The sequence below is a fragment of the Genypterus blacodes genome, unplaced genomic scaffold (assembly GCF_046128005.1).
Source record: "Genypterus blacodes isolate CSIRO-AG114 ecotype Tasmania unplaced genomic scaffold, CSIRO-AGI_Gbla_v1 ptg000240l_1, whole genome shotgun sequence".
NCBI classification, from domain to species: Eukaryota; Metazoa; Chordata; class Actinopteri; order Ophidiiformes; family Ophidiidae; genus Genypterus; species Genypterus blacodes.
Genome location: NW_027467038.1, coordinates 378,336 through 395,657, shown reverse-complemented (window position 1 = coordinate 395,657; position 17,322 = coordinate 378,336). Strand labels below are relative to the sequence as shown.

At 44.4% G+C, this 17,322-nt stretch overlaps 1 protein-coding gene across 5 annotated transcripts; it reads right to left on the bottom strand.

Moving 5' to 3' along the window:
- Positions 1–913: 913 nt before the first annotated feature.
- pik3r6 (phosphoinositide-3-kinase regulatory subunit 6) lies at positions 914–17,180 on the bottom strand. 5 transcript variants are annotated; one of them, XM_076171052.1, is made up of 21 exons: positions 17,085–17,180; positions 11,343–11,429; positions 11,095–11,193; positions 10,691–10,782; positions 10,494–10,562; positions 9,805–9,937; positions 8,512–8,581; positions 8,117–8,315; positions 6,988–7,135; positions 6,501–6,587; positions 5,540–5,768; positions 4,641–4,922; positions 4,217–4,316; positions 3,999–4,115; positions 2,922–3,029; positions 2,693–2,795; positions 2,554–2,615; positions 2,346–2,436; positions 2,164–2,219; positions 1,934–2,040; positions 914–1,825 (listed from the first exon to the last, which is right to left on the bottom strand). In XM_076171052.1, exons 2-21 carry the CDS (start codon positions 11,353–11,355, stop codon positions 1,669–1,671), a joined length of 2,322 nt encoding a protein of 773 aa, XP_076027167.1. In that variant the 5' UTR covers positions 11,356–11,429; positions 17,085–17,180; the 3' UTR covers positions 914–1,668. The 5 variants fall into 5 exon arrangements, with proteins under 5 accessions (XP_076027167.1, XP_076027169.1, XP_076027170.1 ...); XM_076171054.1 differs by having other exon boundaries at positions 11,095–11,190; XM_076171055.1 differs by lacking the exon at positions 17,085–17,180 and adding an exon at positions 12,057–12,992 and having other exon boundaries at positions 11,107–11,193.
- Positions 17,181–17,322: the final 142 nt, after the last annotated feature.

The following is a 17,322-nucleotide window of genomic DNA, read 5'->3' as shown; positions in this document are numbered from 1 at the left end:
TAAAACTAAACCTCAAATGAAATAAAAGCTAAGAAGACAAATTAGCTAGAATAAAAAGTGGAACTCATTAATGTACTCCATGTTAAAAAGTTGACCTAATCACTCACATGTGGGATTAAATGAGCATTACACCGTTTAAAATGGAGGACAGCAGATTATAATCCAGTGATTTTAACTTCAAACCAAGCCTGTAAATAATTCATTAGAAAAAGTGCAGATCTGGTTTTACAACATTTATTATAAAACATAAACATTGCAAACATGTTACAAAAACAAAATCATCTATTTACACAATTTTCATTTATATTCTTATCTTCTTTATATGTGGAATTAGATGTTAAAAAAAAAAATAGTGTGCAAAAAATAAGAATTTCTCAGACAGGATTTAACACACACACACACACACACACACACACACACACACACACACACACACACACACACACACACACACACACAGTAATGCATCCTTTCCATCCCGAGGCTGTTGATATTTCCTGTCTGAGACTAAATCTGTGTGAATCTGACTACACTTGATCATATCTCACCCAGTTTTACTTCACGCTTCATGCAGCTGCTTCACCGCTCCTCCCTGAAGGTTTTATTGCACACAGATCCAGTTTGGGAGGTTTATCGATCTCTGGGTTAACACTAAACACGTTAACCCAAGTTAACACAAGTTATGATGGTTTTTCTCAGCCCCGTCCAGAGTAAAGCAGATCTTACCGGCCTTCCACTGAGTTTGTATGGGATGTGACGTTGTATCTCTGGGTAAGAGGAGGCTGTAGCTCTGCTGTAGCTCTGCTTTACAGAGCTCTACCTGTACATGTAACATGTTGGTTATGGTCTTTATGTCAGTCCTCTTAATCGCCAGCTTTTATTTTTAATGTGATCATTTATTTTTCTAAGACCCATCAAAAAAACATGATAAAAAAACAGGACTTGGGCTTTTAGCTCTGAAACTGTCATATGTTTTGCAGATGATCCTCTCTTGTACAGCAGCTTTCATGTGCCACTCTTCATCAATGAAGAGACCGAACATAAACACATACAGTGGATCCCAGTGGGATATCGCATAATTCTTCACATCAGTAGCAACTCTGTGCAACATGAACCAAAGTATAGACCCTGGCTTCAGTTTAGCATTTTGGCTGTCAGTGTTGATCCTGTTTGTCTGCTTTTTCCTGGAAGTCACCCTGCTTTGTTATCAGTCATACCTTTTCTAAGAGTAACCTGTTTGTCTTTCCATGACAGCCTTTGTCGCAGGCTGTGTTCTTCTAAGACACTATTAGAGTCTGAAGTGCACACAGTACGTTCCTCATGAACACTGGCACGCGTTTAGATATTCCATGCAGTGTTTTTAAACTCCATTCCTGTTACCGTGCAACCAGCCAAGACAGACTGCATGGTTTTTCCATCACCTGTGAGATTAGCGACCAGTATGAGTTCCAATTTGGCTTTCAGCTTTTTCTCTTTCTGCAATCAAATGTCAGCATCACCAGTTTGACGTTCAGAGCAGCTCGGTATGATCCAAAAGTGATTTTCTCTTCTTCTCTTGTGGTTTTCTGTTCTCATAGAGGCACAAACCACAGAAACTTTTAGGTGATCCCCATCCAGCACGGATGGCTCTAATCCTCCATTATGGGATTGTTCCATCACACTGAGAGGTCAGTTGATGATGCCAGCAAATGTGTTGATCGGTAAAGAAAGTCCCTTGCTCATGTATTTGCTCAGTCCGGCGTCTTTCTCCTCTCCGAGGTTCAATATGGAGTCCATGGATTTATGCAGCGAGTATCCTGGGTCGAGGCACGGCGAGATCTCAACACTGCAAAAGTAAGCACATCCATTCAATCCACCATCAAGCACCAGTAGACTTCCTGATATCTGATAGTAATTGGTTGGCTGTCAAATGTCTGAGGCCGCCCTCTCTCACCTCTGCACATCTCTGAACCTCCTGCGACTGTCTTTGTCCAGTGTCACGCTGAAAGATTTTCTCTCCAGCGTACGAATCTTGATGCTGCACATCCGAATCGTTGGCTTCTGTGAATGTCAAAGAAAATAACCTCCTTATTTTTGTACATTACACCAATTTGTATAACAAGCTGTTTGTATGTGGACAGACTTTGTCAGGTTTGGTGTTTGAGAGGAATTCTTTGTACTCACCACATTTTTACTTTTTGTTTGAGATTCATTTAACACCAGCGTCAAACAATTCAGATCTAGAGATCAGAGGAGCAAATGAAGAAGGTAGAAGTGAGCAGAAGTCAACCAATGATAAATGAACGAGGATCAGTGTGTGTGTGTGTTGGCTTTGAGTAAAGAGTATGTCAGAGGCAGAACTGAACCTTCTGCTTCATTGGGAGGCACAGCACTGATCTGAGCGCCTGTCATCATGACTGAGAGTCCTTTGTCAACGTCTCGACCACTTAATGTCACCTGGAACACACACACACACACACAGAGGTTGGGAAAGTGAAATTTCTCTGCAATTTTTCCAGTCACTGTCAATCTATTTGAGCATCCAGGCGTTTGGATCATAAAAGAGGAGCTCACTTTTCTGTAGTTCATGGAGACGACAGCTCCAGGCATCTCTCCCGAGTTCTTCTTCTGCTTTCCTGTACGACACACACACACACATGAGCTCCAACGTGCACAAGCCAACACTGTAGCAGTGCAAACACACGTAACTCACCTTTAACTGAGGCTGCCATGTGTTGAAACTCAGGAAAGTCGACCTGTAGATTGGTAACAAACACGTCTTCCACTGGTTGCGCTGTCGTGCTGCAGAAACAGATCTAGAGGCAAACATGACAGAGAACACATATTATCGTCTTATATGTTTTTGGTTTAATACATTTTAGCTACAGTGTGATTTTTCTAATTAGACACAAAAATCTTCCAGGTGAATGTTTCATAATCACCTTCACGAAGTAGATGGTGAAGTGAACTGGCTGCCGTCCAACGCGCACGTAATAGGAAATGACATCAGACACGAAGGACTCCTTTGTCTGCTTTGGGTTTGCTTGTTGCTACAGAGACAGACAGTTGCGTTAAATTAGCCTGCATGGCTGCACCGTGTTTGCAGCCACATCCTGTCTTTGGTCAAACTATTCAGGGACCATCTAGTGTCACAAAAGTCAACTAAGAGTCGGGTGCGTCTCTTTAAGGCATCTCTGTCACAACTGAATACAACAGTGAAGAACAGGTGAACCGGATTTACAGTATATGGATAAATAAAGTCTTACAATTTCCTCTCAAAATGCAAAATAGCAGATTCAAGTCTACGCTACACTTTTTCTTCCTCTCTCAGGCTTAGTGCTTGGCGTGACAATCAAGGCGCCTCTGCACTGAGAATCACTGTTGATGTGGTTTGAAAGAAGTTTTGCGTGAGAGAGAGAGAGAGAGAGAGAGGGAGAGAGGCAGAGGGTCAGAGAGAGAGAGATGTGCAACTTCCTGTGTTGTGATCAAAGTGTCTCAAAGAAACAGAAAGTTGTGTTAAAGAAACTTGTTCAGTGTTTAAGTCAAAGAGACGAAATGAACTGCAGACCAGAGGTGAGGGCACGTGTCAATCAAACTCCACTTAGAGACTTTGACTTTGACGCCACCAACTTGAGACTTCAGTTGGATTTGAGCCTTTTCACTCAAAAAAGATTAGATAGACAATATTGGACAAATATAAAACAGTCACATTTGTGTTATGTTCATCAGATTGTATGTCGAATCTTGAGGATAATAGAAAAAACATCCACAAATTGGTTAATCTGACTTATCACCATGGTGTCGAGTATATTATGACCTGATTAAGACTCAAAACCAGACGTTTAGAGAGTTTGTGTCTTGACTTGTGGATGTGAGTGCTGAGACTTGAGACTTTGGGGCACAGATGCAACGCAGGAAGTATGTTGACATCCTAATACAAGTCATGATAATACATCTCAAGCTTTCCACTCTTTCATCCTGTCAGACACTGTACATGCAAGCTTTGAATGGAAGCCTACCATTTTAGCCAAGTTGGTCAATACGGGACCCAGAGACCTAATGTTGCTGTCGTACCACGGATCCACCATGCCCAGGTAGGAACCAAGAGTGCAGGGATTCCCCTTGGACAGCTTCTCCTGAACAAAGAAAGGAACGTCAAAGAGGAACCAAACCTTTGCTGAGCATGACACCAGCAGGGGAATAAACAAGTGAAAGTGTGAAGAGGAAGCTGCTTTACCTTAACTGGAGAGATGGGAGTCGGGTCAACGCACACAGGGATGTAATAAAACTGGAGGCTGACTTTCTTTGTCAGAAAAAGTTTCCTCGTTTCCCTTATCCTAAAAAGACAAAGCAAAAGATGTGTGAGAGTTCAGCAGTGTTGAGTCGTGATTCTGTGTCTCTCTGAGTCTCTGTTTACAGGCTGGTTATTCCGTGTTCCTGTTTCATATGTCACTGAAATTTCTTAGGAATGTCCTTTGTGGTGCATTGGATTTTGCGCACAACACAAACACACTGTACCTGCTACTATCTGTCTCTGTAAGTAATAGGTTGTTAAAGTCCTTTCAGCAAAATCATTTGTTTCACATTAATAACTGTATAACCGCCCCACAAAACCCTCCAACTTTCATCAGCCAAGCTTCTTGTCCTTTGTGGTCCCTCACCTGAAAGCGTAGCAAGCCTTCGCCAGCTGTCCCAGTATCCTGTCGTCCCCCAAGGCCACTATCCTGGCCGTATAGTGCCTCAGCTGTGGCTTGCAGAAGGAGGTGTACATCCCAGACCGCCTCTGCAGGGTGCCCCCTGTCCGTCCTATCCTCCCTCCATTTCCTCCCCCTCCAAAGCTTGCTTGGTCCTCCAGGGTGTCCTGCATCTGCACTAAGCTGTCATTCACGGACGGTTTCATCTTGAAGCCTTTACTCCGCTTCAGCCTCGGCAACTCTGGCTCACTGGGAGAGGGAGACGTTCAGGAGTTAAGTCACATATTCGTGTAGGTGCATCTTAAGGGATGGGTCGGGATGGGATGATTAATGAGAAACGAGTTTGTTGAAATTCAGATGATGGAAGACTTTGTATTTCCGGAATATTTGTAGTGTGACATAATAGTGAGTGTGAGGTGAACATGAGCGAAGTTGTTCCTGGTTAGACGACATTCAAGAATTTGGTGTGTGTTGGTGTTGCCTCAGGCATGATACATGTGAACTGTCTTACAGACACAGTGCCTACAAATGAACCTGTTTTCACTCAATGTGCAGCAGTGCTGCAGCAAATGAAGGTAAGGGCTGATGTTTGTTGCACTAAAACATTGCAACAGCTTCAAAATACACCTTGTATTGTTTGTGTGGTGGGAAATTTGTAATTTGGGAAATTGGGAATGAATGACAATAACATGGAATCTGTCATTGGCCAAGTTTGCAACCAACTCTTATGTAATTTTGACATGTAGAATGAAAAATGCCTGTTGGAAACGGCAAATATGGAATCAAAAAGCAAGAAATGCTTGGGGTGGATACATTTTTGTGCAATAAAATGAAATATTTTGTTGACAAACAGGAGCTGGAGTTACTTTTTGCACCGTTCCCCCGATGCGCCTGTGCTGGCCGGATCGGTAGTTGTTGGGGACGGGTCGGCACTGGGGGGCAGGTCCTTTTCGATGCCGCTGTCGGTGGACACGACAGAGAAGCGAGGGGTCGTGGGGTCGCTGGCCAGATCCCCCAGCTCAAAGTCCTCCTGCTCCATGCTGCTGCTGCTGCTGCTGCTGACAGTTGAGCGAAACCACTTGCCCAGCACTTGCCCTGTCAAGAGTTCAACATGAGTCATTAAATCACTGACAACACACTGAAAGCTGTCAAAATGCACACACACACACACACACACACACACACACACACACACACACACACACACACACACACACACACACACACACACAGAGAAACAAAAATGGCAAAATAAGTTGTCGGGGACGGAGCCACAGGCCTGATCAGTCCCTGTCTTGTGATGCCTGAAGATTTAACGCTTCTTTGATGCTATGCAGGACAGAGCCACATGGGTCAACAAGCTATCAACGCTTTCATTGACAGCAAAGCTGTGGTGATGCACATATATGACGCAACTGTCCTGAGGATAGGAACTCTGACTGTACACAGAGCTCAGTCACATGGTTTGTGATACACTACTCTCTTTAATTGAAAGTGGTCTCACGTGTAAGAGTATTTCAAGCGTTTCCTTTCATCTATTGGTTAGAATGTATAGTTGTTTGTGTGTTCAACAGCAGGATTTCAAGAGGGATTTCAATTGGGATGCAGATACAGGAGCACTTGTTGACGTTTTTGCACGTCTCCAAAACTAAAATGCCAATGTTGAGATCTTATCAAGCTTATGTATCACATGATGGACAATTAACAGGTGTAGTTAAGCTCAGATCAGGAAAAGAGATAAGAAATAAATGTAAGAAACATACAACTACCATCTTGTTGGTAGTAAAAGCCTTCATCAGACCCCACACAGTGCTCAGATACACTCACAGATATCCAGATCCTCCGTCCACATGTGGAAGCTCATCCCTGGGTTAGGAAGAGGGCTGTCGCACAGTGATCCACGGGACAATGGCTCTGCAACATGCACACACACACACACACACACACACACACACACACAGGAAGCAAGAGAGGAAAAGACCAAAACTGTCACAAAGACACTCAAAACAAACACCCCTCACTTCCTGCCTCTGAGTCCTCCTGTCCATCCCTGCAGGCTCCCAGCTGGGATCAAGAGGGATCATGTCCATCCGATGGATAGTTGTTATCATAATAGCAGGGATATTGTGATGATTGTGGATGCCACGGAAATAGACATCCGGCAAAATATAAAAACACAGAGATCTGGCTGGACTGGCTGGGTTACAGAAGCCAGTAGATAGACGGAGAATAAACTTGACTGAGGTTCATCTAAAACATTTGATCGACTTCAGCTCCCAACGTCTACGCTGCAAAGGTCTCTTGCGTCTCCTACCTGAGTCCGGGGTGGCGACGATCTCATTATACAGCTGCTGGAGACGGCCTCTCAGCGCGCCCGCCTCCCCTCTGCCGCCCTCCTCGGCGCTCTGCTCCAGAGTTGCCAACACTTCATGAAAGTACGGCTCAACTTCTTGACCCATGTCCTGTTCGGCAGTCGCACGCATGCAGGCACACACACAAACACAGAGGAAGATAAACACATAAAGACTTATGTATTGATAGCAAAGGGGTGAAGGGTCGGCGGTGTGCGGGCTGCAGAGGTGATACTTTAGGACCAGAGCCAGGAGACGCTTCCACCCAGCAGACCAACCAACACCTAACTCAACCTTTCAAATCCAGGGCCATCACCTAATCAATGACTAATCTGAACAACAACATACTCTAGGCCCACAACGTCACTTGGATCAGGATCAATCACTTATGTAAGGTGCGTGACAAGGTGTTGTGACCTGAAGTTCTTTTATCTACCTTTGTTGAACACACTTATTGTAAGTCGCTTTGGATAAAAGCGTCTGCTAAATGACCGTAATGTAATGATGTAATGTAATGTGCGTTTGTTGACGTGGTCTATCACACAGGGCCCACGGAAATGTGATTTTCGCATATGTCGCCTGAGACACATTTGCCATCTGAATAGGGCTTTTGTTTGGAATCTTAGCTTGGACACACACACAGAGAATAAGAGTAAATAAATAATGAGAAAGCAGAGACCAGTGGCAGCTCAGAAACATTTGCATTTTGTCCAGTCAGGTGCAGCAGCGGTTAATGCTGAATTGGAAAAGGAGCACAGTCATTCAATGCGCAACCCAATTGATATGGCAGAGTAGCATTATATAAGAATACACTGTAATCAGAAAGTTGCAAAAAAAACTTCACAATCCGACACATTCCAAAACTGCGGACGTGCAGTGCAAAGGTTTTACAGTCCAGAGTTTGACAGACAACATTAGAGGTTGGGCAAGCCTGAGGTCAACTCATGAGATGAAAATAGACCGCGAAAGAGCTGAGGCGCACAAAAATAGCAGTGATAGCACATGCAGGGGACCACACACTGCAAGGAGAAGACGCGAACAGGAAGTGTGTGAGAACTGAGAATGAACGCTGCCAAACAAATTGCTTTTTACCTTCAGGGCCTGAGCCAGTTTGCCTCCGTGGCATTGCTCTTTGCCTAAAGCAGCCTGGATGGAATGTCGGACCACATTGCACATGTGATCCACGACGCTGAGGACTCTGCCTGACCCAGACGAAGACGCCTCAATGTCACCCGACACGACTTGCGCCAAGGAACCAGAGAAAACCTCCGGGTCGGCCAACACGAAAACCCTGCAGGAATTCAAACAGAGAGACTTAGCATGACCGACGCTGGATGTGAAGAGGAATATGGCAGTTTAACAAAGCCACCCAGTGTGAGAATGCAGCAATATGAGGAAATGAGCATTCATAGATCACACTTAGACACTTAAGTTTCTAGCGAAGACGTAAACAAGCAATAATTGATCCACCGTACGAGCCGACTTACCTCTCGTGGAAGGGATGGTACTCGTTCCTTAGTCTCTGCTCAGATATGACCATCCTCTGATACATAAGACCTGTGGAACAAACTGGCATTAAACGACAGTTTGCAGTGCAGGTTTGCATTTATAAATAACAATGAATGCCTGTGGGCAAACATTTGGGGCTGCCAATCGGAAATTATTATTTTGTCTATCAAAGTAATTAGACATTACCCAACTGTTTAACTGTTGACATTACAGTAGTTTGTTGATGTGCTCACATATTACAGGCGGCATCTCTGTATCTTAGATTTACAATAGTATTCTTTTAAACTCACATTCAAAAAACAGTTCAAACTAAGAACAGGAGAAATTAGCAACAAAAGGAAAAGGCCTTCTGAGTCTCAGTCAACCTTTCCTCCATTCTTTCCATTCTTGTCGTAATCCTGAAGAGGCAAAAAAAAGCTACAGGAGTTCTAATACTCACAGAAATAGAAACCCATAGTGTGTGTTTCAGTGGTGGTCCATAAGTTCAATAATGCAATTGTAAACGATGTGGAAAAGCAATGTTTAAAAAGAAGGGGAGAGGTAAATAAATGATGTTGCAGGATGAGCTTGTTATGTAAATAGTAAATGAGCTCATTAACACATCAAATAGGCTGCTGTTAGTTAGGAATCATTCATTACATTTGATTGATTGAATTTATTTAGTAATTAGGACACACATCAAATACTTACTGTGTCATCTATTTTTACTCAATGGGAGCAGTGAAGTTGCTCCTTGCTCGACCCTCAGATGTTGAACTTTCTGCTCTCTCTCTGTGCCAGTGAACCAAAATGTAGGACTGAATTTTCATTTCGCTTCGTACATCAACTTTACAGCCTTTTTCAACTTTACAGGACATGCCTATCACTTTCTGGATGTACAGATCAGTACAATCTCCCTGTTGTTGATTCAAACCTAGTTGAGATCTCATTCCAGAGTTTGTTTATGACTGGACTGAGGCCACACCCTCCAAAGCACTGTTTTGGTCCATGCCCGCAAGTCAAAAACATTGTACCAAGGATGGAAACGCCCTTGAATTCATTTGACTCCCACACAAAACGTGCGCACAGAAAACAGATGAATTAAAGCCATACTTCTATTCTGTGTTTGTTGCTGGTGAGAGCTGAGAAGTTGATGGCCGGCGTGTGTTTGTGAGCGCAGATAAGATGAGCAACATGAAAGGAAGTTATATCACAGATGGAGATGAGGCTCAATCAGCTCGTTGCAATACAAACACAAGTCCCAAACACAAACACAAAGCCTGCAGTTCTACCTGGAGTGGAGCGCTCTGCTTTGGTCTGCCTGGTGTAGTTGAGGCCTAAGGTGCAGTAGGGCTGAGGGAACGTCAGGAGCCGCTTACAAAAGTTATAAACCCGTTTGTACAGTTCATCTGGAATGTAGGCTGTCTGCAAGATCAGCATGCACGCACACACACACACACACACACACACGCACACACACACACACACACACACACACACACACACACAGACACACACAGACACACACACATTTATTTGCAAGATAGAGAGAGAGAGAGAAAGAGAGAGGGAGGGAGAGATCACGTCACAATCGGTAACTCCATGGCCTCACCTAGCTTGTCACTTACTGATAATTATCACTTGTCTATTATTGTTGTCAGTATATTTCCTTTTACTGGAATATACAATTATACAGTTGCCTCCACCCCCCACGGGCAATTAACTCTTCCTATATACGTCAAAGAACTGTGCAATGTATGTTGTGTACATTCTAATTCATATCAAATGTTTGAATGTTGGACATTCTCATATGCTGAGGAGAATTAATTTTGTTATAAGTTGAAAAGTTTGAAAAGTCAAAAATTAAAACATGTATTGACTGTATTTTTAATGTATTATTTAAAGCATGAAAAAATCTGAGGCTTTTGATTGAGAGAGCAGAGAGCAAAAAGAAAAGACAGCCAAACACAGCTTACTGTACCTGAATGACGGCGTACATGAGTGTGTGCAGCAGCGGGATGATGTGTTTGTGACAGTCCCATTTCTCAGCCTGCAAAGAAAACGCATGAGAAAACACAAAGCATGTCACTACACACACAGACACACGCGCACACACACACACACACTAAATGAATGGAGGTGATGGACAGTAAGAAGGAGTCCATATGACCTCTGTACCTTCTCCAGCTCGTTCACCAGCACTTGCACCAGAATCAAGCTTTTGGCAGGGTTGTTCTGAACCTTCTGATGAAGCGTCCACCTCAGCATGCCTGCACACACACACACGCACACCCACACACCCACACACACACACACACACACACACACACACACACACCATCAACATTTCCACAGCAGTAAACACAAATTTGCTTTAACGTGTCACACTTTTCTCCATTACAGTGCTGATCTTAACACATTTCCGGTGACTAACAAGTGACCGGCCTTCAACCTGCTGACATAACTGAAGATTCCACTGAGTGAGGGGGTTTAGCCAGAGCTCTTTGAGCAGCTGCCCTGGGTGGAGGAAGCTCTTGAGATAAACAGATTTACTTGTGAAGAGACGTAGAAACCTATTCTACCTATGCTGTAACCTTGATCAGGCGGCTGGCTGTCTTTGCCCTTGGGTAGGAGAGCTTTGACAGAGTTGCGGAGTTCTGTCTCGGTAACAGCGGAGCCTGCTGATAACACAGTGAAACAGTGTGATTAGTTCAAAACAGCACAGTAACTCTGTATGCTTCTGTGTGTGTGTGTGTGTGTGTGTGTGTGTGTGTGTGTGTGTGTGTGTGTGTGTGTGTGTGTGTGTGTGTGTGTGTGTGTGTTTACGCACCTGTCGGCTCCATCCTGCACACACTGTTAGAGCTAAGCCAGGGGGCCGTGTTGGTGATGGCTCACACTCATGATGGCCTTAAACAACCTATGATGGAGAGAAAGAGACAGACAGGAAATCTAAAACTGCTGGTCCGGTGGTAAATGTGTTCCATCAGACGTGTAGGTGCAGCCCGTCACACCAAGAGACCGTAAATGTGGGCAGACACACACTCACACACACAAACACACACACAAACACACACAAACACACACACACACACACAGACACACACACACACACACACACACACACACATGCAACACATTCTGGCAGCAGGTAGGCAGGTGTTGCAGCATTACCATCTCACACACTCTCACGCATGCGAGCAACCACCAAAATGACCGTGGGAAAGGTTGTTGGTTCACACATATAAAATAGTACATTTCCACGTGGAATGTCACATGCACTTTGTCATAATTATAGGCCATCAAAACCCCCCCACACACACACACACACATTTGTAACTACTACATGTCAGCATCAGCACAGCAGAGGAGTAGATAAAGACATGATAGGTATTTTCTTTTTGGTCTTTTAAAAATCTTGTTTGTATTAAAAGATCAGAGCCGCTCAAACCAACCAACATCAAAGGCAGAAAACAAAACCAATAACAAACAAACTAACAAAGCATCAAACCCTAACAGGTGCAACAACGTAACAACATAAACTCACCCTCTCAGCTCCGGGGAGAGAGCAGCCTCACACACGCAGTCGCTGAAAGAGAACTACAGAGTAAAGACTGTGTGACAGGACGAAAGAGAGAGAAAGAGAGAGGGCGAGAGAGAGAGAGAGCGAGAGAGCGAGAGTGTGTGTGAGTGTGTCACAGGCAAGCTGGATTCATTGTTGAGTCTATTTCCTCTCATGTGAGAGTATCGAGTGACTGCTTGCTTATGGGCGTGTGTGTGGCGTGTGTGTGCATGTGTGTGAGTGAGTGTGTGCAGGTGTCAGACTGTGAGGGAGTCATGATGTATGAACAGTGTGTGTTTTGCTCATATTCGTATTTGTTTCTACTTTGGACTCGTGGGTCACCAGAGGCTTCTTCACTCTCTCTCTCTCTCTCTCTCTCTCTCTCTCTCTCTCTCACACACACACTGGCAATCCTTCCACAGGCTGTATACTTAAAGGATTCCGTATGATGGATTCAGGCGTGATCCCTCAGACACGTAGCTCTACTAAAGCCTGCCAACAGCGCCGCCTCAGCAGCTGAATGTCGCCTGGTTGACCACAAGTTTCCGTTTGCCTCCGTGTCTCAGTTTCTCTCTCGCTCTCTCTTTCGCTTCGTCTCCATCTTTGTATCATCGGCTCTCTGTCTGTTGCCTGTAATGTTCGCGCTTTCTGGGTAGCGCTTTTATTTGTAATGCACGCAATCACATTCAGGTGATTCTGGTTTTAACCTTATTAAGAGAAACTCATTTCAGTGTAGAAGTGGACACATGAACCCTGAGTGTCACTTCCTCTCTGCCAGAATGAGTGGGCAGAGGAGGCTATATTTAGAGAGGGAGAGAGAGAGAGAGAGAGAGAGAGAGAGAGAGAGAGAGAGAGAGAGAGAGAGAGAGAGAGAGAGAGAGAGAGAGAGAGAGAGAGAGAGAGAGAGAGAGAGAGAGAGAGAGAGAGAAATGATGAGCTACATCATCGCCACTCTTCCATTCTGAACCTTAACCTTCAGTGATCGCAGAAATGATAGAATCTATGGAGCAGTTATTGAGCATCAGAGCTTGACCTGACCTGAGCTCTACTATTTCCTTTTAATTTCCTCTTAATTGCCTTCAAAGACGTAAATAAACGGACCAAGTCTGTTTGTCACACTTATATTTGATGAAGAATCTAAGACACATTCTTGCGGCTGCACCACAACATCTGATAGGAAGATCTACATCTCTTGCACACCATTTACAATTATAAACTTATCTGTGGGTTTATACAACCTTGACCACACACACACACACACACACACACACACACAGCTTTACATTCAGCACCAACCAAAGTACACACCAAAGCCCCTGCCATGACAGTGCTGTCGTCTCCCACATGCGATGAATTCGTCTGATATCATGCACGCTAACCACACACATGCTGGTGTGATCACATAAACTCCCACGTACTGTAAGTGTTCAGTCAGCTGTGGGGCATTTCTGGATGAAGGCATTTAATTTGTAACACATTTGTTGTTTAAAACCACAGCTGCCAGTAAGTCCAGCCCAGAGCTCAAACTGGAATGTTGCTGCAGGTGCCAAGGCTGCATGCCAGTCAAACCAGCTTCCTCCAGGATTGTTTATCATTTACAGAGTGAATCAGTTCCTAATCTGCGTTTCAGTCACACACATCCTTCTATGGTGGCTGCCGCCGCTGCCGCCGCCGCTCATGGCAGTGGTCAGCTGAAGCCGCAAACAATGCAGCCAAGAGAAAACAAGAGCACTCATTTCCGTTCAGGCGTGCAGAAGACGCCTCTGAAAACAGGAAGGACCGTTCATATAGAGAGGGAGAGGGGCGGGGCTTAGGAGCTCAGTTGGGGGTGGAGTCAGGTGTGCGGGCGCTTGTGTGTTTTTAGCTGAAGTGGAAATCCCCCACTAGGGACCCAGAGACGGATGAAGTCTCAAGTCAGAGGTCTCAAAGTGGAAGTGGAGACTCAGGTCAGCAAATGTGTGACTTGAGTTGTGCTATTTGTACAAAACAAACAAACACCATGGCCTACCACTGGAATCTATCTCTATCTCTTCCTCTGGAGTGTATTAGAGCAAAAGTACAGCTTCTACCTAAAGTGAAAATACTCTGTGACATCAACAACCTGTGGCATCACTTTTACATTCCTGTGGTTTTGAGTCAAGTCACCACTGTGTGTGTGTGTGTGTGTGTGTATGTGTGTGTGTGTGTGTGTGTGTGTGTGGGTGTGTGGGCGCGCGTGTGTGTGTTTACGACAGAGACTGAAACCAAACTCCAAAAACAGACACGTTGACATTTGATGTGAGCGAAAGGGAAATCAATCACACTGAATTTCCTGGATCAACATGCTGGACAATATGAGGAAGTCGTCTAGGACCGGTAAAAGAGTGTGTGCAAGCACGTGTGTGTGTGTGTGTGTGTGTGTGTTACGCAGGCTTTGTCGTTAACCTACCGTTCCCCGATTCAACAGATTACTTCCTCCACTGTTCCTCTAAACTGTGTCCACAATAACAGCACTACAACAAGTGCAGCCAAAACAGGAACAAGGTTTTGATTAAAAAAGTTTTGTTTGTGTGTGTGTGTGTGTGTGTGTATGTGTGTCACAGAAGCTGATTGGAGGATCTTGGCGCTGTGAGAGAACACAATAGAGTGACAGAGTGATGCTGCCTGGAGTGGTGTGCTAAATCCATCAAGCAGAGGGAAGAAGGATAGGAAGAGGCAAATATAAAGGGGGTTCCAGAGAAGGCGCGTGTGTGTGTGTGTGTGATAAAATGCTCTCCTGTTGGGTCTGTAATAGTGTGAATTGGGTCAATGGGACCAGGAAGGGTCAGCTGAGGATGTGGCCTCCAGACTGGATTAGGTAGCGTACGTCAGCCAGGGAGATTGTGAGAGACACTCACACACACACACACACACACACACACACACACACACGCACACACACACCATCATATCTGTATTGTGGTCTCGGTGTACAAGCTACAAACTCATTGGTTCCTGTAGGAAAATGATGGGACACAGGTCAGCAGCCTGATTTCACTTCGCTGATTCAATCTGACACTGGTGCTTATCGTCAGCAAATTCAGGCTGAAACGTCAAATCAAGTGGGATTAGCCAATCCAGATCTACCACGACCAGGACGGAGAGCCACTTCATGCATTCATTCATTCATTCATTCATTCATCCATTTATTCCACCTCTCTAACCTTTCCTGACATGCATTGTGTAGAAAAACAGAGCTCATCCCAGACATGACGAGGAAAAGCTCTCTCACACACACACACACACACACACACACACACACACACAGCACAGCTTGTATCGCCCCTCTTTGGGCAGCATTAGACAACATAGTAACACAACAGTAAACAGCCACAGGAGGTCAACGGGTGTAGAGTGATCCAACCGCTACAAGCACAGGATGTACTGCATGCGTCACATAAACTTGACCAACAGGCGCGCAAACACACACACACACACACACACACTTGGCATGACATCTCAGTCACAGTGGAGACAACTTTCCAAGGAGCCCACAGACATGAGGCGTTGTTGTTTCTTTTTATAATCCTCACCAGGCAAACAAGAGAGCGCCGTCACACATTTAATGGAGTCTGCGGCTGTCTGAGGTTTGGAAGCTGCAGTCAGGATTTTGCACGAGCCCCGAGCAATTCATTTAAATTGCAAGGTTCAGGAAGGGATGACTGAGCTTTGTAAAGTGACAAATAGTCCAGACGTGTGTGCGGCGCCTTGATGCCAGGAAAGTGCATGATGTCCCAGTATGGAGACAAACAGTGAGGTCATGTGACTGAGCAGGCATTTGTATTTGTGGGTTCCGTTTCATATGCAAACACTGTAACCATCAGTGTGTCAGAGAGTAACACCGCCGACGTCAGCATTTCACACACAGGCCTCATTTCTGCACCCATGTGTGTTGCACCTGTGTGTCTGATCTCATCTAGGAATATCTATCATCTATAATCTCAGTGTTATTAGGACATAAATGGTGTTGAGAGGACTGAGGTCTTTGTGTTGACTGGTTGTCTCATGATGTTAATGTCCCCCATAGGGTGAATGAGTATGAATGCATGCACTGTATGTGTCCATCATACAGAGCTCTCATGCTGACCATGCGGAGTCTGATCAAAGCCCTGATGTCAGCCGTGGTTGAGTACAGGTCAATAGATACAGCATCAACATATACTCAAGTATTTGAAGTAAAAACACTTTGTACTGTGGTGACATCATTGATGTAATACACGTTAACGCATCAGTAATGGAAAGCCACAAATTTAGAGATTGGCACGACCGGAATTTTGGAGGTTTTGTAAAGAAATACTAGAAATTTAGGAATAAAACAATGGAAAACTCTGCAAATAAAAAATATTTCCATCTAAAATAAAGCGGAGAATAAGTAGACAGTAGCATCAACTACTCAAGTAAAACAAAACAAATCAAAATCAATAAAAAAGTACAGCTAAGTTCTTCTTCCTGCATATTAGGGTTAATGTATTTAGGTACTTTCCACCTCTGAGGATCACTCGCTAATTTTCTTGTGTCACTGTATGAAAATAGTGGACGGACACACACACACACACACACACACACACACACACACACCATCAGGAAGCTCTAATCTCAAACAAGGAAGCAGCAGGAAATACAGCTGTGCTTTTAGCCTCCAACAGACACAACAGAGAGGCAGAGCTTCAATCAGATCAGCCTCGCTTATCAAAACCTGCTTATTATCTCAGGGGGATGAAGAGTAAACCGGCGTCCCTCGCGTCTCCCCGTCTCTAAGGCCCTCAACTGCTCTTTTTATAGCCCTGCTCATGCAAAGGAGCCCAATCAGAATCTATAATCAACAGCAAATGGCCACGTCCCCATCCATGCAAAACATCAATGTAAATAAATATAACATCACACACTGCAGAGAAAGACACCCAGCAAACTAACTTTAAGACTGAAATGTTGTAAAATAATCTACAATAAGTAACTGTTAGAGATGTAAACATTGACCAGCCATCACAGACTTACCTGGATTAAAGTTCTGTGATAAATCCTGTGTGTGTGTGTGTGTGTGTGTTTGTGTGTGTTTGTGTGCCCCTCTGCTCACACTGACTCTCATAACTTGGCTCCAGTCTCGGTTTGACAGTGAATGGGACTTCGCTGGCCACGCCCACAGTCCGAAACTGACCAATGACACGTGCAATGGGCGACCAATCAGAGTAAAAATCAAAATAATCTATAATTTACAATGATTATTGTTTATGCG

Coding starts and splice junctions, on each gene's coding strand:
- pik3r6 (XM_076171052.1), bottom strand. Junction 8,582..9,804: donor AGCAGAGCGCTCCACTCCAG/GTAGAACTGCAG, acceptor TTTGTTCCACAG/GTCTTATGTATCAGAGGATG. Junction 1,826..1,933: donor AGGTTCAGAGATGTGCAGAG/GTGAGAGAGGGC, acceptor TTACTTTTGCAG/TGTTGAGATCTCGCCGTGCC.